The sequence below is a fragment of the Bos grunniens genome, chromosome 23 (assembly GCF_055505025.1).
Source record: "Bos grunniens cultivar Pamir isolate PY7600 chromosome 23, Bosgru_T2T1.0, whole genome shotgun sequence".
NCBI lineage: Eukaryota > Metazoa > Chordata > Mammalia > Artiodactyla > Bovidae > Bos > Bos grunniens.
In genome coordinates, this window is record NC_141187.1 from 33,849,291 (window position 1) to 33,872,811 (window position 23,521).

The window sequence follows — 23,521 nt, forward strand, 5'->3', positions numbered from 1 at the left end:
ATTTAATATTTCTTCTATGATACTAAAACTTCCTTTAAAAGACTTTAAGTCATATTTATAAAAACCTATTAACCAGGGAGATGATGAATACTTCGTCATAGAAAAACCATTTCCTCTCTGAGTCAGCAGTACTTATTCTAAAATTTCCCACTGGAGATAAAAGCTGATTTAAAATCCATTTCCTGGGACTGTCCTCACCTGAACAGAACTTTACAGGATGTATAGTGTCGAATGGAAGACAGTTATTGGGTAACTGTTGGAAAATGATATAAGAGGTTGAAAAGTAAATTGGTGTGTTTCCTTTCTTCCTATAGGGTTACAAAGTGTCCACTGAAAGATCACCTGTATCCTTTGCTAGAAGAGTAAAGAGAGAAAGGAAGAGACTAGGAGACATGACCCCAAATAGAAAAATCAACCTCCATGATCACAAAAATTTGAAAGGACAAGTCACCATAATCCAAAGTAACTTGGTCCTCCTCATAAGAATTTGTTTTTAGTTTTTTAAGTCAATACTTTTTGCCCCCCAATGGAAGGACCATCCTGCTGCCATTTAGAGAAAAAAAAGACCAACTGTATAAACAATCCCTGACCCAGTCCCAGGACAGAAGTTACTCAATTCAAGTTTGTTTTTGTTAGTGCCAGTTCATAAGCTCTGGGACAGTGAGCGATGATAAGTGAAGACTCTAACCATGTGTTGGCTGTGACTTCCTGCGCCCAATTGCATTCACTTCCTCTTCTGCAATGGTGGAGTACAGTTTTGAAGGTCTTTTCCCTCTACCGGAAGGCTTGCCACTGTCATGATCTGAATGCCTTTTGTAATAATCTCCTCTTTGCACTACTGAGGAAAAGGGATCCATTTTACCCTTTATAGTAGCAAATACATCAATGTGTTGACATTAAAAAATATTAATATTAAAACTTAAATATCAGCTTACCCACCCCACTTAAGATTCAAGGTACCTACAATGTTGGTCCTGAATAGATATACCATTATCTATAGAATTCAACAGCCAACATTATGGAAATGTCGTGCAAAATGAGGTGAGCTCCGAGTCTGCCCCCAAAATATAACTAACAAAAAGGCCCCCGCGTTACTATTTCAATTCCAAGATGGATTAACGAAATTCACATTCACTATGGAATAATCCAGAAGAAGCACAGCCGTTTACCTGATTCAGAAATGAGTTGGGCACGCTAGTCCAGAGGGAGGCACAGAACAAGGAAATGGAGTAACCGGCATGAATAATGTACAAGAAAGTAGGAGTGGGAACAACAGGAAGAGGGCTCACAAGTGGCTCTCATTCCTGGGCCAGCTTAGTGGACAAGCTGGAAAATAAGCTGAAATCAAAACATTACCACCTCTGAATTTACCAACTGTTCTGAGACCTCATGTATATTTGTGAGTCCAATTTCAGTTTCAAGCAACACCATCAGAATGATCTCAGAGATTATCCTGGATCCCAAACGGGAAAGCAGTGATTTCCATAGCTCTCCAGTCTTCAGCTGGGAAGATGGGGGGTGTGAACCATCCATAGTATTTGCTATTGGGAGAGTGGGGAAGGGATCAAGTATCTACCTGTGAAGCCCTGATATGTTTGAGAAGCAACACATTCATTCCTAAGTTCCTATAGAAAGAACACCTAATTTTCCCAAAGCAGCCAAGGACCTGCCTGTAGCATCCAGTATTTCACCCTCTTGGTTAATGCTAGAGGCTCCATGGACACACTCTTTAACTCAGGAGACTGGTGGGTTACTCTGGGCCTCGTCTTAGACATCTTAGAAAACATCATTTTTCAAAAACGTTAAGCAATTATTTCTTGTTCAGCCCTCAGCCCTTTTCTTTTCAATCCATCCATATTCCCAATTGCTTTTGACAAGACAAACATTCCTACTTACCCTCACTACTCCTCCATGCCTTCCCATTTCTCACCAACAAAATTCTTTCAGACATTTTTCAAAGCTTCCTTATAAGTAAAGACACAAAGACAGCAGTTGCAGAAAGGAACAAATGAGGGTAGGATGGGGAAGGGACTGTGTGGTTTGAGCAGGCAGTCACTCTGACCTGACACCACCGATTCCTCTTTCTAGACCAAGGCTTTCAAAGGCTGTGGCTCTAATACTGAATCCTGTATTTATTGATCACCCAGTGTGAAATGACTCTGTCAGCCATCATTCAATGGCTTTAGTTTCTCTGTTTGACAGACTGGTTTATCAGCTTTGGTCAAAAATCCCCACCTTCTTTAATTTACAGCCAGTAGGTGAGTGAAGTTTGTACACATCAAATAAATCTGCAGAATGGAGATAAGAAAGCAGGCTGTGCTATTTTTTATGAGACTCTCAATCAACAAAGACAGTACTCAGAAACACTTTCCATTAATTTCAACCCAAAAGAAAATGAGCCAAGGTAGGAAGATGTCACAATCAGAGCAATCAAAGAATTCTAAAGCATCAAACAATCTAAAATAAAACCAAGCAACCCCAAACCATGCTGAGAGCTATCTGGACATGGGCGACAATGGCTCCAGATAATTTCTTAATAGGTGGGGCTTAGAGTTGGCAATTACACTTTATGATAGACAGACGTAACTGCACGTTGAACAGAATGGGAGAAGTGGAGAGAGACACGGTGGGGTGCGAAAGTCAGCCCAAACACACCTCGCCTCCACAGACAGCAATATTTGATCTGATTCTGGGAGAAAGCATTCAAGCCCTGGGATTATCTTGCTCTGCTCCCACCCCAGCAAAGTAAAAGAAACAGAAAAGACACAAACTGGTGTGACAGTGCTCTGAGAACATCCATGCAGGTGACACTTCTGAGAATGAGGATCATCTGACTTCACGACCACGCAAGCTAACCATCCACCAGGTCTCCCAAGCCTGTGTAAGCCACTCCTGAACCATAGTGACAGCAACTGACCACCAGGCGGAGCTCGTCTGAGAAATAGTGGAACCTATAAACCTACAGGTAGCGCCAGTCAGTCACAAAACAATGTTGTTGGCACTCCTAATACACGAGGGGTCAGTTCAGGAGCATCTAGAGATTACTATTACCAAGACCTTTGGGCTGAGTGACTCAGTTACACTTTTACTCTTTGTATACAGTCTTTAACACCCAGTGTCACCAACAATGTTGAATCAAGTCTGCTCTGGTTCCAAAATGTAATCCATGGGATGCTGACTGACTAACCAAGATGAATTCCTTTCTCTAGAAATGACTCTCCTTGGGGAGAGCTAATGCAGAGAAAAAAAAATCTTACCTTCCCGGGAAAAGGTCCTGGGACTGGGCTGCGGGCTGCCCTGGCCATCTCTCTCTTTGTCTGAAGGAACTTTTTTCAAGACGGGAGGAAGAAGAGCAACTTTAGGAGAACCCGGACTGGATGGAGAGTCTGGGACGTCCTCTGTGGAGACACAAAGACACCCATCAAACTGGATTCCTAAAGCGTAAGCTGGGTTAGTCTTTAAATACAAATGACTAATAATCTTTTTAAAAAATCATAGTTTTTCTGGCCAAAAATTAGTTTCATAGCCCAGTGAAGTAACAAACAATAGAAAGAAAAAACTTACAAAGAGTTAAAAATCTACAGATATGAATATACCTTGCAGACCGAATTTCCGTTTCAGAATTTCAGTGAGCTGATATTTGAAAATTAGACTGTAGGTGTAAGACTAAATACTCCTTCTGCCTCAAAGGCCATTTGATTTTCTTAAAATAAGTGATGGTTATAACCCACTGACTTTACCTGCTCTCAAATCCAGTACAGTGGTCACCATATGTATATAATATAGATTTGTACTTTCAGGAGTAGGGGTGCATGTACCTACATATACTTACTGAGATCAGTTAGAATAACTTAAAATCATGGACTCTGAAGACCAGAAAGGACTGTTGTGAACACTGTACAACTGGAGAGATTAAATGACCTGCTAAGATAAAAAGATGGCAAAACAGCTCGTCTGTTATTTCTGAAGGCTGTCCTGTTTCAGTCTAATTGAAAGGAAAAACTGAATTGCACTCCCTTTCTCTGCTCTGTCACCGGCAAGGTTAATTCTCGGTGTGGGTGTGTGTGTACACACGGACAGTGGGGGCTGTGTGCCTCTGTTGGTGTGCCCATAGTTTGCCCAGCCCTGTTCTAAACCCTAAATATTTCACAGGATATCAGATAAAAACAGATGAAAATGGATAAAAAGCAACTTACGCTTTCCCTAATTATGGCTTTCATCCTTAACCTGTGGCTTTCTCGAGGGTCTGAGCACCTGGACTCAGCCTGCAGAAAGCTACAGCGAGCACCGCCAGGGGGCGAGCACCACACAGGGGTGCTTTCACCATCCTGCCTTCGACCCACAGCCCTGAGTGCAAGGACGGTCCCTGAGTGGGTGACCTGGGTGCTGAATGAAGGAGCCCTTCAGCCGCGGTCACTTTAGCAGGATTCTCATGGCCCTCTCCTGCAGACACCTCCCCCTCCCCAGTCATGTTCACCAGACGCCCTGGAAACCATGTGTGGAGGTCCAGGCCCTCCAGCTTGGGAAGCCACCTGGTCATAGTGTTACTTCCCAATCGGCAAAAACCAGTCCTTACCAGGCCGCGAGGCAGTTCTTGGTTTCTGCGGAATGGTGGGCCGTGCCGCCAGGTTGGGTTTGGGGGCCTGCAGGAGGGGCTTCGGGCTGGTGGGCCTGTTGGAAAAGCTCCGGGGCTTGGAGACCGCCTCCGCCTTGAGGTCGGCTTTGGCATTCTTTTCTGGGGTTCCCAAACCGAAGCGGTTCTCTGGATGCACTTTAGGCACTAAAATGAAAACGGGCACAAAAAGCACACTTTACTGTAAAAGTCAAAGGTGAAAGAAACCAATCCTTTAGAGACTTCTATAGCTGTTTATAATTTCTCAGCTATTTTAATAGAAGTATAGTTGCCTTAAAATATTTGTTTCATGTGTCCAACATAGTGATTCAATATTTTTATAGACTATATTCCTTATAATGTAGTTATAAAATACTGGCTATATTCCCTGTGCTGTACATTATAGCCTGTATCTTATTTTGTACCTGGCAGGCTGTAGCTCTTAATCCCCTTCCCCAGTCTTGCCCCTCCCTCCCAGCCCCTCCCCAGTGGTAACCCTTAGTTTGTATCTGTCACCAAAGATATTTTAGAACAGCAACACGCTATTCTGGCATGTTTTCAGAATCAAAACATGCTGGTGGAAAACTACGATTCTTGGTAGAAAAACAGTGAACTCGATGGCACTCTTCTGATCACTTCTGACTATTCCACGGATGACAAGCCTCATGTTTAACAGGGTACATGCCCATAGGGGCATACAGGGGCAAGAGCAGGTCTCAACGCATTTGAAGCACTCAGATCTTCCTTAGATCTGGCACAAGGTACAGTATAACCAACCGTAGGCACCTCTGTTCTGGATGACACTCTGGAGTTGGGCTGCAGGCTCTGGGAGAAGAGGACTGTGTCCCAAACCTCACGTTTAGTGAGAACCACTCCAGGAGCATCATCTCCTGCTGCCTTAATTTATCCAGATAACAAGGAAATATAAACTGGCTGAACATGAGTTATAGTCTCTTTCCTTATTAAAGTTCAACACAAGAATGTCAAACAGCAAAATGAGGTAATTAACAAGTTACTCTCCAGTTTCCATCTAAGGTCTCTTACTCTCTTACTACACCTAAAAAGTCAAAGGGACAAAGGATGTTGAATATTCATGGATGTTCAAGCTGAGAGAAAAGAGCATTCCCTCATGTCAATTAAAAGGGCTCCCTGCTATATACTATATGTGGCTTATTTTTAAAAACATCAGCAAAACAGACTCATGGATACAGGAAACAAGCAGGTGGTTACCAGAGGGGTAGAGGGGTGAGGGAGATTAAGAGGCACAAACTTCTGGAGACAAAATAAGTGTACCACAGGGATGAAGTGTATAGCCTGGGGAAGGAATACAGTCACTAATACTGTAATAACTTCATATGGTGACAAATGGTAACTAGACTTGCATGATGATCACTTTGTAATAGAAATATCAAATCTCCATGGTGTGTACCTGGAGCTAACTCGGTGTTCTAAGTCAATTACACTCCAATAATAATTGATTTCATCAGCCATGTCCCCTCTCTTTTTCCCCCTCCCCAAATGCCCCCCGTTTAGGAGTTCTTCTCAAGGAAATCTCTTTCCCTTTGTGGAATCAGGAAAGGTGCCTTGTCCAGGTGCTAAGTTATCATGGTGGGAATGAGCCCCTAAGTGGAGCTGGGCCAGGTGAAGGGCTGTGGTCTTCTAGGGAAAGTCAAGGTCCATTCTTGCTCTCCATCTTTATTTCCCTTCTGTCAATCACATGCGACTCCTGGGACCAGAAGGTAATAGTTTGTCCTAAGTGGGTGATGGCAGTGGCCTGACTTACCAGCCCCACCTCCATCCAACCGTTCTGTGCTGCTCAAGGTCAGGCTGGAAGAATCCTGGGAGACAGCATCGTTCCCAAGTTTCTAAAAAATTCAAGCACCCCATCGCAAAAGTGCATAGTTATGTAAAGTGTCAAGAGAAAGAACAAAGCACATCATAAGTAGCAACAAATAATGGCTCCTTAACTCTCCTGCGGTGACACTGACTGTGCCTGACTTCGTCTCCCTGAGGCTCTGCTGCTGAGACAAAACTACAGGAAACGCTAGATGGCGCTTTAAGATCATTGGTGTATGTTTTGGGCAACTTAAATCCTAAGAATTTTGTCACTTGGAGCCCATCTATTTATCAAATCCAAAGCACAAGGGAAAAAACCCTCCAGCACTTCTCATCTTTCTACCAAAAGACAGCTATATTCATCGATGGAAACAGTATAAAATAAACAGCTCATTAGTCAAAACAGCACATTCCTTGTTGTAAAGAAAGCCTATAAAACAGACTAAAATAGTAAACATTTCCTTGGGCATCTGACTCATCAAAGATGTGGTCACAGTATTTACTCAGAATTCTGGCCAGTGAAGGCCGCATCGTGCCTCCCTTTGTTGAGTTAACAGAATATAGTTTTATCCCAACTCTCTTCTGAGAGCTAATGAGTGAGTTAGGAGGGATCTGTAAATAGAAAATTGCTAGAGAACAGTGGTGGTGCTGGTGGAAGAACTATGATGAACAGCTGTAAAATCATGTGGGATGCAGGATTTAATGAAATAATCAGTATCTTTAGAAGTAATATAAAACAAGCCCTCTGTGTCCTGGTATAACCACTTACTTTCTGAAAATCAAGAGTTCATCAAGATGAACTGTTTTATTCTGATACTTTAAATAAAGTTGGAGAACCCAGTTTTATAAACATAAAAGAGCTCAAGACAGTGCACCGACACCAAAACCTGAGTTTTTCCTGAGGGCAGGAAAAATACAGAGGTTAAAAAAGGGAAGAAAAATAAATACACAACTTATACCTTTAAAAGAGGTTCAGAAATAAGTAATGCAGATTTGGGGGTACTCAGTTCAGTTCAGTCACTCAGTTGTGTCCAACTCTTTGCGACCCCATGGACTACAGCACGCCAGGCTTCCCTGTCCATCACCAATTCTAGGAAGCTACTCAAACTCATGTCCATCGCGTTGGGGGTACTCAGCAGTTTTTAATGATAAAATGTGTCTTCATAGCAACACAACATATCTCCATAGTCAAATATTCAATTAATTCTAACAATAAACCTTAAATTTAGCAAGGAACTTTCAGGTTTGGAAAAGGACATAAACTCTGAAAATAACTGAAAAACAGATCTCCCTGGTTAGAACTAGAATCTGGTTTCAATCATTTTATTTGCCTCCGTCAGTTGTCCTATCTCCAGTGACCCTTGGGTCTCCATTTGGATTCAACAGTCTTTCCCCAGAGTGGAGCACGTCCTTGGCACAGCTGTCACGTGTTTCTGTGACAGGCACAGGAGCACCTGAGCAGGTGAGACATGGACCTGCAGCCACTGCCCGACCTTCCAAGGCTGAGGCTCTTCAGGAGCGCGTGACCCTAGTGCTGGTGGAAAAACATGGCCAGGTCCTGTCTGTGCTCTGCGTCCTTTAGGAAAGAGCCATTTGTTTGGGGATTTTTATTTAATTCAGGCTGTTTTCCTGTACCTGTCTTGCCCATAAAAACGGCGTGAAGACAAAAATGACAAAGGCAACCAAGTCAAAAGAGACCCTCTCCCTTACCTTCAGTGAGCAAGCAGCCTTGGCTTTCATCTCCTGCTTGGCTTTCATCTCGGCCAGCAGCCCACTGCCCATCATCTGGACCCCGTACCTTCGCCCTCCCTGTGGGCTGCCCTTGCTGTCACTCCGGTCCACCTTCCCCACGTCTTCCCCTTGACTTTCTTCTAAGGAGTCGGGTGTTTTGATCTCCTCCACCCGATCAGCACTGCCATTGTGCTCGGCTGGCTTTGTGTCCTTCCTGGGGGCGTCCACAGCTGGACTTCTGACTCCCGCCTTGGGGGAGGAGAGTTCTTCTGCTGTCAAGACTGTTGAAGACCGCTCAGGTTTGTTCCGGGGTTTGATTAAATTGAGAAAGCCAGTTTTCCGAAAGTCACGTTTTTTCTTCTCATCTCCTCCTTCACTAAGCTCGTGGGACTCTGAGCCCCTCGCTGACCATCGCCTATAATTCAAAAGAAAATCCTGTTGGGTGTACTGTAATTAAAGCTTCAGCAACAGTCACTCAAAATAGAAATAAGGAGATGGCTGCTTATATAGCAACAATTTTGAAACATTTTAAAAAGCTGACTTGGAAATTGGAAGGTTGACTATCATCATATCCACAGGTGAGGAACCTGAGGCACATAAAAATTAAGAATGAGAATCTGAAGGTATCATTGGGAGGATTGAGAGCAGAGGTGAGTTTTTTCTGTTTAAATGCTCTAGTCAAGTGCCTCTCCACTAGTAAGAACTTTTAGAAAAGGTAGATCCACTCATGGCATAGATGAGTGACTGCCTTATTTAATTTGGAGGGCACTGGAAAGGCCCAGATTTTCCCTTAAGCACGTGTAATCCCTCCACAATCATTAGATAACATCTGAAATCCCACCCTAAGTGGGATCCATGATCCAGATCCTTGCTTAAATGTAAAAATAAATTATAAAAATAAAAAGCACTATTCAAAACCAAAAGAAATGTAATACCACGGAAAGAGGGAATGACATGAAAAAGCAGCTGGTGATCTTTGGGAGAAGTTTGTCAGAATATTCTGAACATCCTGAAACCTGGGAAATGGATGGGGAGAAAGTAAATGATTTGGGCTGAATGGCAAGTATCATGAGAGCTTTTTACTAAGAGCTGGAAGGACACCCATGTATCTCCTCTGAGTCCCCAGGAAAATGCCAGCAGGAGAATTTTTTTAAAAAAGAAAAAAGGCCTAAGCACCAGAGAGGAGAAAAAGCAAAAACAATAGTTTGGAAGCCAAAACAGTTAGGAGTAGAAACTGACTTCATAAATCTGGGAAAGCTGACCCCTGAAGTATTAGTTGGGAAGGCCCAGAAGCAAATGGATTTCAGGTGAAGGGACACAGAACGTGCCATCCCATAATATGCTTGTGGCATAGCATTATTTTAGGCTGGTTACTTTTAAGGAACAGCAGACACAGGGGAAATTTCTCTTCTGTAAGAGAAATATACATTTATACAGAAAATCACCATGTTGTAAGGGGGTATTCCTCTCCATACTAGGAGAAGCAGCATAACTGGATCCCTAGAAATTTATCAACAGAGAAGGACCAGGACTCACACCTGCATAACAACCTTACCCCTTGTTTACCTGGTTCACAACAACATCCCCTAACAGTCTCTCTTCCGTCTTTAGCTGAAGATGGTATGTAAGGTGGTGCTGTGGGCCATTTCAGGGAGTTAGTGTTCCTGGGTATCCCCCATGTATACAAGAGGTATATGTGTTAATATAATCCATGAAACAAGAATAATCGAAAAATTTGATAGTGGAAATGGGAAACTCAAGGTTGGAAGATAAGACTGAGAAAATCTCCCAGAAAGTTGAGGGGAGGAGGGGTAAGAAAAAGATGAAGAAATACAAGAGAAACAGTTTTTCTTTTTTAAATACTAGCGGATAAAGAGAAGAAATACAATTTGAATAATAGAAGTTTAAGTAAAAGAATATAGAGAAAAAGGAAGCAAAGAAATTATGAAAAATAATTCAAGAAAAATTCCAGAATCAAGGAACACAAATTTCCAAATTGAAATGGCTCATGAGTGCCTAACAAATGGGTTTTAACAAAACAAGATAAAAAAACCCACATAGAACATATCACCATAAGATGTCAACATACTAAGAACAGAGAGAAGATCCCAGATACTTTCTGAGAAGCAGAAAAACAAGCAACAAAGGATGAGGGCTCAAGATGACACTGGATTTTTAGAGCAACATTAGAAGTGAGAGGATAAGGGGACCAGGTTTTCAAAATTCTAAAGAAAGATGGATTACAATCTAAAGTTCTGTAGCTGTCACAGTATTAACCAAAATGCAAGACATATGAGTTTCAGAAACTCACCTCCTGTACTTCCTTCTTCAGCAAGTAACCAGAGATGCTGCTGCCCCAGAACAAGAGTGAAGTAAGGAAGAGGATGACCCAGCCAAAGGAAACGGGAAAGACACAGGAATGAGTGAGGAGAAACCCCCAACAGATGGCAAAGTGGGGACCCCAGGAGGACAGCAGGGGACCAGACCTAAAGGCCAGGCTGGAGTGGTCAGACAGTAGTGAAGTATGTGCCCAGGAAGATGAAACTGAGAAGATGTGAGGAGATTGAGAGAACATTCATACCTTTACAGAGATTTAGAAGGCATGTCAGTGACAGGTATACGGAAAACTAAGCAAATTCAAAAGGGGACAATTATTAACTCCAGGGAAAATAAAAAGTTGGAAAGGCAATATAATCACTGCATATTGTATAACTCAGCTCTGAACATTTACATGCTTATAATGAAGTAAACATGAAATACTAATGTAGCCAACAATTATGACACAGTTGCTGCTAAGTCGCTTCAGTCGTGTCTGACTGTGCGACCCCATAGACGGCAGCCCACCAGGCTCCCCCGTCCCTGGGATTCTCCAGGCAAGAACAGTGGAGTGGGTTGCCATTTCCTTCTCCAATGCATGAAAGTGAAAAGTGAAAGTGAAGTTGCGCAGTCGTGTCCGACTCTTTGAGACCCCATGGACTGCAGCCCACCAGGCTCCTCCATCCATGGGATTTTCCAGGCAAGAGTACTGGAGAGGATGACACAGTTAACTAAGATGAAAAATGTGATAGCGGAAATAGAAAACTCAAGGTTGGAAGATAAAACTGAGAAAATCTCAGAGTTGAGGCAAGGAGGGGTAAGAAAAAGATGAAAAAATAGAAGTGTATGTGTGTTTGCCTGCAAGCGTTTGGTGGACAGTAGGGTCAGACTGTACTGTAGGAGCTACATTATCATCCTCTATAGTAAGAAGCCACTAGTTATGGTCACTATTTGAAAAATAAATAGCAACAACAAAAAAGTTATTATGAAATATGGAAACAAACAGCTAAAAGAATAGGAATTAATTGCCTCTGGGGAGTAGGGAAAGAAACAAGGTTTTTTTTTCTTTCTTTTTTATAAAACACCTTAAAACACCTCTGACATTTTAAACTACAAGGAGCATGTTGAACTTCGATTTTCAAACTTCCTTCATACTACTTGATGGTTTGACCTATGCCTGGACCTCTACATAGCAAACTGACAATGATCTGTTTTTATGTAACAAAAAGAAATGAAACAAATCACAACTTCTAATAAATTCCATCATTATTTGATGAAATTTGATGCACCTAGTTCTATTTGTGTACTAGAACATGAAGAGAATCCTCCTAAAGCAGTATCTTTGTAGAAAGTGGGGTTTACACCTTATAAAGTTTGCCCAACTTTCACTGGGCTTATTAGAGGAGGAGGCGACTTTAAGGGCAGAGGAGATCCCCCTGGCAGTGACGACACATACGATCCGAGTTGAATGTGCACAGACCGCTCCACTAATTCAACATCAAAAGTTTGGGACGAGGAGAGCCTACAGTATTATCTGTTTATACAGATACAGGCCAAGATTGTCTTGATTCATTCAACCAAGAGTGACTGAGGGCAGATTATACATTATGGGCTTTGTCAGACACGAAGTTATAATAAGAAATCAGACCCAGGCGTTTGTTGGTGAAGGACAGTATTCTATAGGAAGAAAAGATTTGAAAACAGATCATTAAGAGGGATTTCCCCATTTGGCTCAGTTTATGTTGGTACTTCCTGAACCTTTTGCATTAAGACTATGTTCATCCATTCCCCACAATGTAAAAAAGAAAAACAAAAAAACCCTCAGGGGATTATGTTGCTCTAACAGATGTATGCGGAAGATGAAAAGAAAAAAGTATCAAGTCAGCAATAGACAAAGGGTTGTTAATTGGGGAGGAGAGGAAATGAGGCAGGGAAAAGCTTCAAAGAATAAATGATATTTACATTGGATCTTGAAGGAGAGAATAGAATTTTCCCCAGTATGGCAAGCTTCAAGGCCAGTGTCAAAGGAGATAAATAATTGGGTCCTAAAGCTTATAACATTCAGTAAGTTATACTGTTATGGATATAAAAATTTAACTTGCTCCCACCTCGCCATCCTGCAAAGGCAAGATAAGGCACATCAATCTATAGAATGGACCAGTTTTCCTTCCCTGTGCCCGGCCTGCCCACCCTCCACTTATCAGGATGGTTTAAATTAGTTCCTGGATTTGATATCTCAGGTGAAGAACATTTCACCAACACAAATCCTTATTCAGTACTTGGGAGTGGATCTGCATTTAGTTGGAGATTAAATAACTTGGTACAAGTCATGCTTAAAGGCTTGAGTGTTTCAAGTTAAGCTGTTAATAAAAGTACCACTGAGTTGACTTCTAAGGAAAGTCTGTCTTGGTAATAAGAAAATTCAGACAGAACTTTTCAGAGGCTAAATCTGAAGCCTCTTTACTAATTGTTGTCGTTCTGACTCTGGTAAAGCTGTGCTACTTAGCAATGAATGATGTGTGCTCCCAGACATATCAAATCATAAACACGGGGAATTTAAAAATACAGTTGACCTCTGAATAATGAGGGAGTTAATTCACAGTCAGTCCTCAGTATCCGAGTTTGTCCACATCCACAGATGCAACCAGCCAGGGCCTGTGTAGTATCGAAGTATCTACTATTGAAACAAATCCACAAATAAGTGGACCCAAGCCATTCAAACCTGCATTGTTCAAGGGTCCACTGTTAGTAATTTCAGCCTGCCAAACGTATCTCATTGTCTGAGATACATCCAGATGAATGTAATAAAGCCCTAAAAGGGAAAAAAAAACAAAAAACCCTTGGGGAGATACATTTTGTGGTCTGATTTAGATATTACAGTGGTTCTTCAACATGAGTGTGTCTCAGTATACCCTGGAGGGCTTATTAAAACACAGGTTGTCAGCCCCCACCTCTAGTTTCTCATTCAGTAGGTCTGGGCTACAGGTTTGAGAATTCACGTTTCTAACAAGTTCCCAGTTGATGGTGGTCTTGCAAACCACCAGAAAAGTAAACCCTCTGTCAAATGTCTATCTTATATACTTATGAAATAAGAGCCTTAGTACATACTAAGTTTAAAATTATCACTGTTAGTAATTTAAATGTGAATTAAATGGTGTGATTAGTGAAATGACTCTGAACTCACTTGGAATCCATTTTGGTCACCTTCTTGGTGAAAAATTCATCTACACCTTCATCCACTCTCCCCATAAGACCGTTCTGCTCACCATCTTGGGAGACTATGCTGGTAGCACAGCCCTGCAAACCAAACAGGTGTGATATTAATTTACATTCAATATGTATCACTAGATTTAAGACACACAAAGGCCATGGCAAGGACACAACTGATGGAGATAGGGCCCTATAGTCTACCGGAATAGAAGTCAAATGTAGAAATGAAGGTAGAAAGAAACCAAAGTGAGAAATGCACTATAAACACAAAACCTGCTGAAGGACTGAGGCTGAGTAGTGCTGTCTTGGAAGCAGCTTGGAACCTAACAGGCTGTGAAGAGTCGTGTGTTCTTGAAGCACAGGAAGGCGTTGCAGGCACATTGGTAAGGCAGGAGAATGCACGAAAAAATGACACGCTGTTTTGAGAACAGTAATAATTCCAGTGACCAGGGGCCTGAGGCTTATAGACAGAGTAAACTGCTGAGTATAAACCCTAGCAGATACTGAAAGTGGCCACTCCAAACACACCCACCCACACACACTCACACTTGCTTCCTCTTTCTTGCTGAAAGAACTCTGATTTCAAGACGTGAATACTTAAACAGTACTTCTATCTCCTTGCCTGTGACTGGTGTGATATACTTCTGGCCAGTGAGATATAAGGGGGTTCATGGGCAGGTTTTCCTGCAGAAGAAGGGATGTATTTTTTTCTACATGGTTATGAGAGAGGATGTGACGTCTGAGCCATGGCAATCACCTGGAGTTCAAGAGGAATTGAGCCTGAGGATAAAAGCCACCATGCTGAGGATGACAGAGCAGAACAGTGGAAGCTATGCTTATGCTGTGCTGAATAAACCCGTCCCAGACCCCGAGACTTTTGGATTTCTTGTTGAGTGAGAAAATAAGTATTTCTCATGGCTTAAGTCATTTCCAGTTCAGCATCTCTCAGATCTCTCATTCATAAATGAATACTTTCCAACTAATAATACAAGGTCTGACAGTGAACACCCTTGAATCCTATATTAAAGAGCGTGGAATTTATTTTGCAGGTGAGAGGGAGCCCTGAAGAAGTGTCATGACCCAACCTGTTTTGGTCAGATAATTCTGGGGCAACATGAAGGCTATATTGGAAAAGGCGATATATTGGAGAATAGAATAAATTCTATTCAAGAACACAGTGAAAGACTTCTGTGATTGTTTAGTCTAATCTGGAGGGAGGTGTGGGACTAAGTAGTAGGGAACTGAGAAAGAAAGAAAAAGACATTGCCTAAGATGAGGCTGAAGTTTCCAGGCTGGGTAGATGACAGCATGATTCTAGGGAACATAGTTCAGAGATCTGATTTGAGGAAGAAGATGACGCATGTAATCTCAGGCAGTGTTGCTTGAGGTGCTGTGGAAATCCGGGGGCAGGTGCCTAAAGCTCGAGTCTCAGGACAGAAGCTCGTGAGGAGCTATAAAGTCATTCAGCACTCTAGCATTTGTCTTTGAATGGACAACTCAGTGAATTCAATAACATGCTTGGTTTTGTGTCTGCGAAGTGTATTAATATTTCACACAGATAGGTTGTGGGCCATTGAGAAAGAGCATGTATCTTGCCCATTCTCTTGGGCACAGGACAGATTCCCATGTGGTTGTGATATCTGGTCTGGATATCTTGCCACAGAGTGGTGGGAAAACTCCTTTCTGTGATCTTGATTTGCAAGTCTCAAGCTGCCTCTAGGGAAGCTGGCTCTTGTCTGCACAGGCATTGTTTTAAAAAAAAAAGACCCATGATTAGCTTTAAACAACCATCCGTTCCGTTCACTGGCAAGGTCCATTATGGAAACGAGCTGTGTGTTTGAGTTCACGATTGTAAAATGCTGAAAAGTGAGCAGATAACAGGTAACAGACCAAGAACCCTGTGAAATGTGAAAACAATTATACCTTTCGTCTGAATGGTACTTTATAGTGGAGCCAGGCTTTCCTGTGCATTGCAGGAGAGCAGAGAAACAGCCAAGTTCAATAATGCAGTTATGGAGGGAAAGCAGCTCATTGAATAACTTCTGTTTTGATTACAAAAGACAAAGTAGCACAGAGCTAGCTTGGATGTAACTTCTCCTTTTGTAAAAGAAGACTGGAATTTCTACAGTGATAATCGCTCCCTAAGTTTGCACAGTGCTTGATCATTTACTGTTGTCTTTATACCTACCCTTTGAACTGAAAAGGAAACATAGTCTTATCCTGCCTTGTGGTTAGTCCCAGATCAAACCATGGCTCAGAGTGTGAGGGGCTCCTGTTTAGGTCACCCGAGTGATGGATGACAAGGGTACAACCCCAGAATACATGCTCGTAACCTAGGGCATCCTTCCACAACACCCTCACTTCCCCTCAGAGGCTGCCTCTCAAATTCCTCTCCCCATTTTGAGGGGGAAAAGCAGTTTTTTTACAAGTATAATTTCTCCTTTCAGCCCTTTTCTTTTTTCCTGCTTTGAAACAATTCACAGCTAGCACAGAAGGTCTCTGGGGACATGAACAATCAACAGGTTTCGGAGATGGAGGCAGGCTGAGCTCAACAAGCAGTCTGCTTTCCCATCTTGCAGGACCAGCCAGTTTTTACAGAACCTTAGAAACCCTAGGTCCAACTCTATCATTTTAGAAATAAAGAGACTAGGAGCAGAGAGATTGAGAAGTCCAGTATCACTGGGAGACCTTGAGCAAGATGCAGCTGAAAATGCACCTGTTAAAAGTAAGAGGTGTCAGCAGCCTGCAAGAAGAGCAGCAGAAACACTGAAGACTGAAATGATAGGCGGCTCCTCAGAGGGGTTCAAGGCCAAACACACCTGCGGCCTTAGCTCAATTGCCAGCAGAATGAAAGGGAAGGACATATAGACATCAGAAGTTCTCAAAATTCCATTTGATTTTGGTCTTTTCTGTCAAGGATTATAAATTTCAGACTAAAAAGGGGAGCAGAGCTGGTGGGAAGGGAGTGCAGAAAACTTTATCCCTGCGCTGGTTGGAACCCACTGCATCTGTGCTCAGAGGAAGGATTTTGCAAATAAAATCACAAGTGGTTGTTGTTGGTGTCTGAGAAAGAAAGAGGGCAGATTTCTCATCGCCTGTGTATATATAAGTAAATGCTAAAAGGATAACTTGTGAATGCTTAGAAGATAAGCCGGTGATTATGAAGACTAAAGACAATTCAGACCACCCTCTGTTCTCCCTTTGCCTGGATTATTAAGATGAATGCACCAGGGCAACACCGGAGGAGATGCGCCTGGATTTTGACAAGGCAGCTGTCAGATCTCTCCTAATGTCTCCACAGGCCGGATGGAGAGAGATGGGCAGGAAGCAAGAACAATTAGGTACATTAGTGACTCTGAACAAAAAACCCAAAGAGTGCTAATTAGTGAGTTGAATAATCATGAAATCTTATACACATGTATTAGACAGTAAGAAACATGAAAAGAGCCAAGCAATCAAGCCAGGAAAAGGGGAATCCAAAAGGAAGTAAAATAAATTTAAAAAAACAAAAACAAAAATTAATGAACTTGAGAGGAATAATAAAGCTAATTCTTTGAAAAAGACTCCTAGATGGTAGGGAATCTGCCTGCTATGCAGGAGACCAGGGTTCAAGCCCTGGGTTGGGAAGATCCCTGAAGAAGCGAATGGCAATCCATTCCAATATTCTTGCCTGGAGAATTCCATGGGTCACAAAGCGTTGGACATGACTGAGTGACTATCACTTTCACTTTTAGTAAATGAGACCTTGCAAAATTAGGATAGAAGCATTAAAATATATTAGAAATGAAATAAATTGGGACAGAGCTATTGATACAAAAGAGATTAAAGACTCATAAGAATTCTAGAAACAACTAAGTGGACAATATCCTAGAAAAATAGAAATTACCAAAATGGTCTCAAGGAGAATTAGGTAATCTGAATAGATCTGATGAAATAAAATTCATATATTTTGGTAAGGCAAGAAAAATTTAAACAGAAAATTTTTCTCTGCCCATTTGGACCTTCTCTCTCCCCTCCAGAGTGTATTATGAATCTACCTTAATCAGACCTACTTAGGAGATAATCTTATAAGGGATCAGGATGGCCCACTTCTCTTTGCACATGCAGGCCTGGATTGTGTGAACTGTCAGTACATCATCTGACATATAACCCTTTGTCTCAAAAACTTATGTAACTGTGTTCTGACCTCTAACAGCAGAACAGTCCTGAAAGACTGTCTGTCTCCCAGGTTATAATCCTCAGGTTGCTGCAAATAAAATTTTCCACTTCTTTGTTAGATTGACTGTTGATTAATTTTTTTGTCAACAGATCTGTAACAAAAGAAATCAAATCCCTAGTTTAAAAAAAAAAAAATCCACCAATGAGCATTACGTGCACTCGTAACACATCAGGCCCAGGTGGCTTTCCAGGAGAGGAACAGAAAATCTATATGACATGCAAACTCTGCTCCAGAAACAGGAGAGGAGAAAAAGGAGAAAGGTCCTCAACTAACTTTATGAAGATAGTTGTGATGTAGTGATCTATAACAACAAATACATACTTCATCTTCATCCCTATTTCTGGCCAGACCTCTTACACCCTTGGAATTTCCTGATGAGAGCCATAAAGGTGCTTTGATTACATTAATGAAGTGACTTTGGAACCACCTAAAGATGGGGGTTGATATCCAGGAGACCCAACCACATGATTAGAGGGTTGAACTTTCAGTCCCAGCCCCTGAACTTTAGGGAGCTGAGAAGGTCTGGAAGTTTAATCATTGCCAATGACCAGTGATTTAATCAATTATGACTGAATAATGAAGTCTCCCTTAAATCCCCCAACGGACAAGGTTGGGAGAGCTGCCGGGTGAATGAATATATGGAGATGCAGGGAATGTGACATGCTGGAGAGGGCGTGGAAGTGCTGAGCCCCTCCTTGACATCTCTCCCTAAGCCTGCTGTTCTTGAGTTACATCCTTTTATAATAAATGGGTAATTCAGTATGTAATGTGTATGTTAACTGCTATAACAAATTAATCATACCCAAGAAGGATCGTGGGAATCTCTGATTTACATCCCATTAGTCAATATGGGCAACAACTGCCAACTAAGATTGTTTCTGGCCCTGTGGTTCTATAGGAATTAAGCCATTAGCCACTGCAGTCACTGCCCTTCAACACACCCTGAAAGGAGTTCAGGGTGCAAATCAGGAATGAGACTCTGTGATTCAGAAAAATTGGCAGAATAGGACTTCAGACCAATATTTTCGAGAAAATTTTCTCAACCTAATTTCATGCATCTTCCCATACTTAGAAAAGTACTGAAATCATTAAGATATCTGCACCTCATGAACAGCAGCAACCTTCTACTGCTGCTGACGTCTGCCACCTCTATGAGCAGTTTTCTGAGAGGCTGTCCCCAGGCTATAGTCCTCAGTAAGACTCCAAAGAGAACTGAAACTCACAGGTCTCACGCTGTGGGTTTTCATTTCAGTTGACAGTATCCTTTATAATAAACCAGTAATAGTAAGCAAAATCTCCTCTTGAGTTCTGTGAGCCATTCTAGCAAATTATCTAAGCAAAGGAAGGGAGCATGGAAACCCCCCATGAAGTTACAGTTTGTCAGAAGTATAGGAGACAACCTGGGACTGGTATCTGAAGTGAGGGTACCCCCGAGCCCTTGACTTGAGGAGTCAAAATTGAACTGACCTGTAGACAGCCAGTTGTGTCCAGAGAGCTGAAGAATTAATCAGTGTAGGAAGGAAAAACCCACACATTCAGAATTAGAAATGTTCAAATTAAGAACAGCCTCCATACTTGGGCTTTGAGAATTCTGATACCCAGAAAAGCCCACTGGGGCATTAGGCATCAAGGACAAGCTCTAGAAAAGCTAAGATTGACTTAGGGTGGGCTGGGGCTACCTAGTCTGTCCAAACAAAACCAAAACAACACCAATATTAAATGACTGCTGCTGCTAAATGCTGCAACCTTCTCACCCTCCACTGGAAGATGCAGGTGCTGGGGCCTGTGTGGCAGCTTCGCAGAATTCAATGTGAAAGCGCTTTGAAAATCGCACTCTGTGCATCCAAGGGAGAGCAAACTGTACACTCGCTAAGCCTCTGGGAAGAGGCGAGATCTGTTCAGACCCAGGACCGTAATCCGTTATCTGAGGACAACATGCGTCCCTAGGATGGAGCACCCTGGGGTGTGCTGACCCTATGAATCCTAGCTTTCCTGTGGACAAGGTCAAGATCTCTCTAGAATAGACCTGAGTACATTCCTCCACCAAAACTCTGCCACCGCTCTCTTCCCTTCCCTCTTTCTCATTTCTCAAATGACTAAAAGAAAAAACATTCTCTTTCCCAGAGTCACCGACTTAAGGGGAAAGTTAGCCCTTGTGTCACATATATGTTGTACTGCTAATGACTCTCCACAAGGAAAGAGCCAGAGGAACCACTTATTCCATAACCAAGTAGAATGTGGCGTGTGTGGTGTGTCTTTTCCCTATCTGAAAAGGCTTTTCCCTTGTTTAAAAAGAGAGAGAGAGAGTAGTTTATTCCTCAAAGAATATGTAATAGTGCACTAAGAAGTAAGTTGGAAAAGAAAACAATTCACTAAAATTTGTTTTTCTGAAACCATGTCAAGCTATTCAGAATCAAATGAGCGAGCAACCAAATACGAGCACCCTGGATCTGATATGAGCAAATGCCTGACCACTCAGATAACTGGTTGTGACTTTTCTCCATTTACGACTCCAGTCACCCTCCTGTCATCCAATGAGTACTGAATGCCTGCTATGTTCTAAACTCATGCTAAGTGCTCAACACACAACTACAGATGATAAACCACACACTTCCCACATGGAACTTACACACAAGGAGGAGGCTATGCTTACAGTGTGCAAACACTGTACAGCGAGGGCTGTAACAGAGTAAAAGCGTCAGGCACTGGGGGAGCGGGGCCTCCATGGACAGTTGCTCAGGCTGTGCACTGTGCACAGCCAGCATATGAGAACAGCTTTCTGCAGAGTCGTGCACCCCCACCTGTGTGCAAGTACAGAGGTGGAGACAGGGAGGGAGAAGTTGTGCCTCATTGGAGGTCTGCAGGATGAGTAGTTATCCATCCAGGAGCTAAGGGTGGGGGGATGAGGGAATGGGAAGAGAGGAAGCCATGACCAAAAGGCTGTATCACTAGAGGTCTGAAACACAGGATGAGAGCGAGGGCTACAGGGATGACAAGGAGGAAGGGGAGGAGCAGGTGGGGCTGACGGCAGGGAGATGGTGGTCAGGATCATATCCAGGTTTCTAGCTTGTTCACCAGTGATGCTCCTTGTGGAGCAGGGCAGGTTCATAGAGAAAGGCTCCTAGTTTTGAGTTTGTTGAACGTGAGTTGTTCTGGGACATTCAAGTTCAGGAGGCAGGTGAATATCTGAAGCTAGAGTTCAGCAGAGGGGGCAGGAGTCAACAACAAGGAGACCAAAGCCATGGGTTCAGATGGCATCACCCAGACAAATAATATGCTCACAGGCTAGGCAGAGGGAAGCAGCAAAGGCATCACTGGAGAGGTGAATAGAAAAGAGAGTGATGCTCAGAGGCCCTGAAGGATGGAGCTTTCCGGGTCAAGTAACTGCTGCAATGTCAAGCATGCTGACAGCTGCCAAGGGTCCACAGGATTAGGTCAAGAGTGACCTTTAGCAGGGCAGTTTGAGGGTGGAGAGGTACAGAGTGCAGACTTTGGTGGGTTGCAGAGTGATGGCAAGGTGAGGAAGAAGCACCACAGGCATAGACCAATTTTTCCAAGGAGTCTGTCTGCAAAGGAGAGAAGAGACTAACCAGAGAGAGACATGGGGTCAATTGCATTAAGCCTCATTAGCACAAACAGTTCCATCGTCCCCTGAGTAAAGAGCAGGGTATTGAGAGGCATGCCACTCACATGGTCCTCCCAGCTTGTGGGTTATCAAAAGCCAGGGGGCCAGAGGAGGCCAGAACACAGAGGTGGAGGAGTATATGGGGCCCTCCAAAATCAAACACAAGCAATTTTTAATCACAAATGAATTCTTCAGTACTTATTTTCCATCTTTTCATACCCATACACTATACAACTCCTTAGAGTAGCCTGTTTATTATACCCACATGATTGATACTTTCATAAAGATTTCAAGGGGGCAACTTTGTTCGAAAGGGTTGAAAACTTTCCAGCATTCTCTTTTCTGAAAATGTTGAGCACCAAGTGAGGTATTTTGCGTGAATCTCACACATACGTAGAGGTTCTAATGTCCTTACCTACAAGCTTTCACATATACAAGGCACTTTTATAAGACTCTGCAGTTTTCCCTGGAGGAGGACAGGGAGGGGCCACCAGCCCACCTACCGCTGGGTGCGTGGACTGCTGCTTCTTAGCCCGTTTTGGTCTTAACTTGGTAAAGTGCTCCAGCTTCCTTCCTTCCTCGGAGGGCAAGTCAGAGATAAACCCTGAGCTCCGCTTCTCTTGTCGGATGGATGGAAAAGGCGGGTCTTCGATATGAATGGGCACTTCTTCTAGGGCTTTATCTAGATCAAATTCCATTTCTAAAAGAAAGTAAAGCCTCAGGCTGAAGATTACTGCATGGAGATGGATAAAAATTTGCTAAAAGTAATTTTAAGTCTATCAGGGAACAGCAAACACCCATTCACAAATCACTTAACCCTCTTCACTTAGAGCATCCCTGCAAAGTACCCTTGAAGTGGTCCAGGGTCCTTGCTGAGGGTGTTTCATAGTTACAAGAAAATAACTGACAAAATGGAATACTCACCAAAAGCCCTGGAAACAGGCCGCAGCATTCGGCTGTGGATGGTCTTCCTTTTGGATTTAGGAGTCATCTACCAATAAAATAAAGAAAGTACTTAGACACTTTTCCCAGAAAACTTGACCTCCAAACTTTAGAAACATCTGGCAGGTATAGGGCGGGGTAGGAATATTAGGGACCAATCGTTTTAAGCTCAGTATTTTACTTTTTAGAGGATGGCTGGTGACCTCTGACAACCTGACTACAAAGACTAAGCTGAGACATTTCTAAATGTTTGTCATTTTCTCAAATGATATACAGCCCACTTCTTCTTTCCCCCAGGCCTAATCAGTTAAATGCTATTTTTATGGCTAAAAAGAACAATGAACAGTATAAATATAACTCCCAGCTTCACATGAGGATGTTAAAACGGATACAATGAATAAGAAGGAAAGACTGTAAAAATCAGTTGCTAAAAATTGAAAGCATGATCATTCACTGTTCATTATCACAGCAATAGCAATATGAGCAACATCGGACTCTGTCATTTTAATGATCTAAGTTATTTAACTGCTTCGTTTCACATTTCTCCCCCCAAAATTTTGATCTTTATATTATGGGTAAAGACCATAAAGACCAACGAAAGTTGCCATGTCTGTATCTGCTGCCACTTCTCATCTTTGATCCTGCTTGTTCTTTAAAAAAGAGAGACTAAAACCCAAACCATGGCTGAAATTTATTAAGAGCCTGTTTTCTAGCATCGGTGTCAACTGTTGATTGTGTAAAGTCAAATCCAAGGAAGACATCAGCATCTCCCTCAACAGAATCACTCCTGTCAAAGCTGGAAGGGACCTTTGTCATCACCTCCACAAACAAATTCTAATAAAGAAACTGAGTCACAGAGATGATAAAGACCACCATTCAAGTGAACAGGAGCAGGGCCAGGGCCAGGCCAGCTATAAAAGTCAGCCCAGCATCCCTCCTACCTCACCACTTGTTATCAGTACACAAGTGGATGGCTTTTAGGAATGTTAAATGTTTGATCCTAGAAACTAGTATTGGTGAAAACTGAAAG

The 23,521-nt window shown here is 42.5% G+C and overlaps 2 protein-coding genes across 26 annotated transcripts in view; one reads left to right on the forward strand and one right to left on the reverse strand.

The window, feature by feature from the left end:
- The window catches only part of SLC17A1 (solute carrier family 17 member 1), a 249,724-nt gene extending 249,040 nt beyond the window's left edge, over positions 1–684 (forward strand). For both annotated transcript variants that reach the window (XR_015152316.1, XR_015152317.1), the window contains one exon: positions 315–684. The gene's annotated coding sequence lies outside the window, so the exon portion shown is untranslated. The remainder of the gene's footprint in view (positions 1–314) is intronic.
- CARMIL1 (capping protein regulator and myosin 1 linker 1) overlaps positions 1–23,521 on the reverse strand; it is a 307,540-nt gene that overhangs the window by 5,183 nt on the left and 278,836 nt on the right. For 18 of the 24 annotated variants that reach the window (XM_086369929.1, XM_086369945.1, XM_086369935.1 and 15 more), the window contains 8 exons: positions 22,474–22,540; positions 22,053–22,249; positions 13,680–13,792; positions 8,159–8,594; positions 6,396–6,477; positions 4,577–4,780; positions 3,258–3,398; positions 689–838 (listed from right to left, as the gene is read on the reverse strand). In XM_086369929.1, the coding sequence (XP_086226055.1) occupies positions 689–838; positions 3,258–3,398; positions 4,577–4,780; positions 6,396–6,477; positions 8,159–8,594; positions 13,680–13,792; positions 22,053–22,249; positions 22,474–22,540 (1,390 nt within the window). The remainder of the gene's footprint in view (positions 1–688; positions 839–3,257; positions 3,399–4,576; positions 4,781–6,395; positions 6,478–8,158; positions 8,595–13,679; positions 13,793–22,052; positions 22,250–22,473; positions 22,541–23,521) is intronic. The other 6 variants (XM_086369930.1, XM_086369950.1, XR_015152306.1 and 3 more) reach the window with 5 other exon arrangements.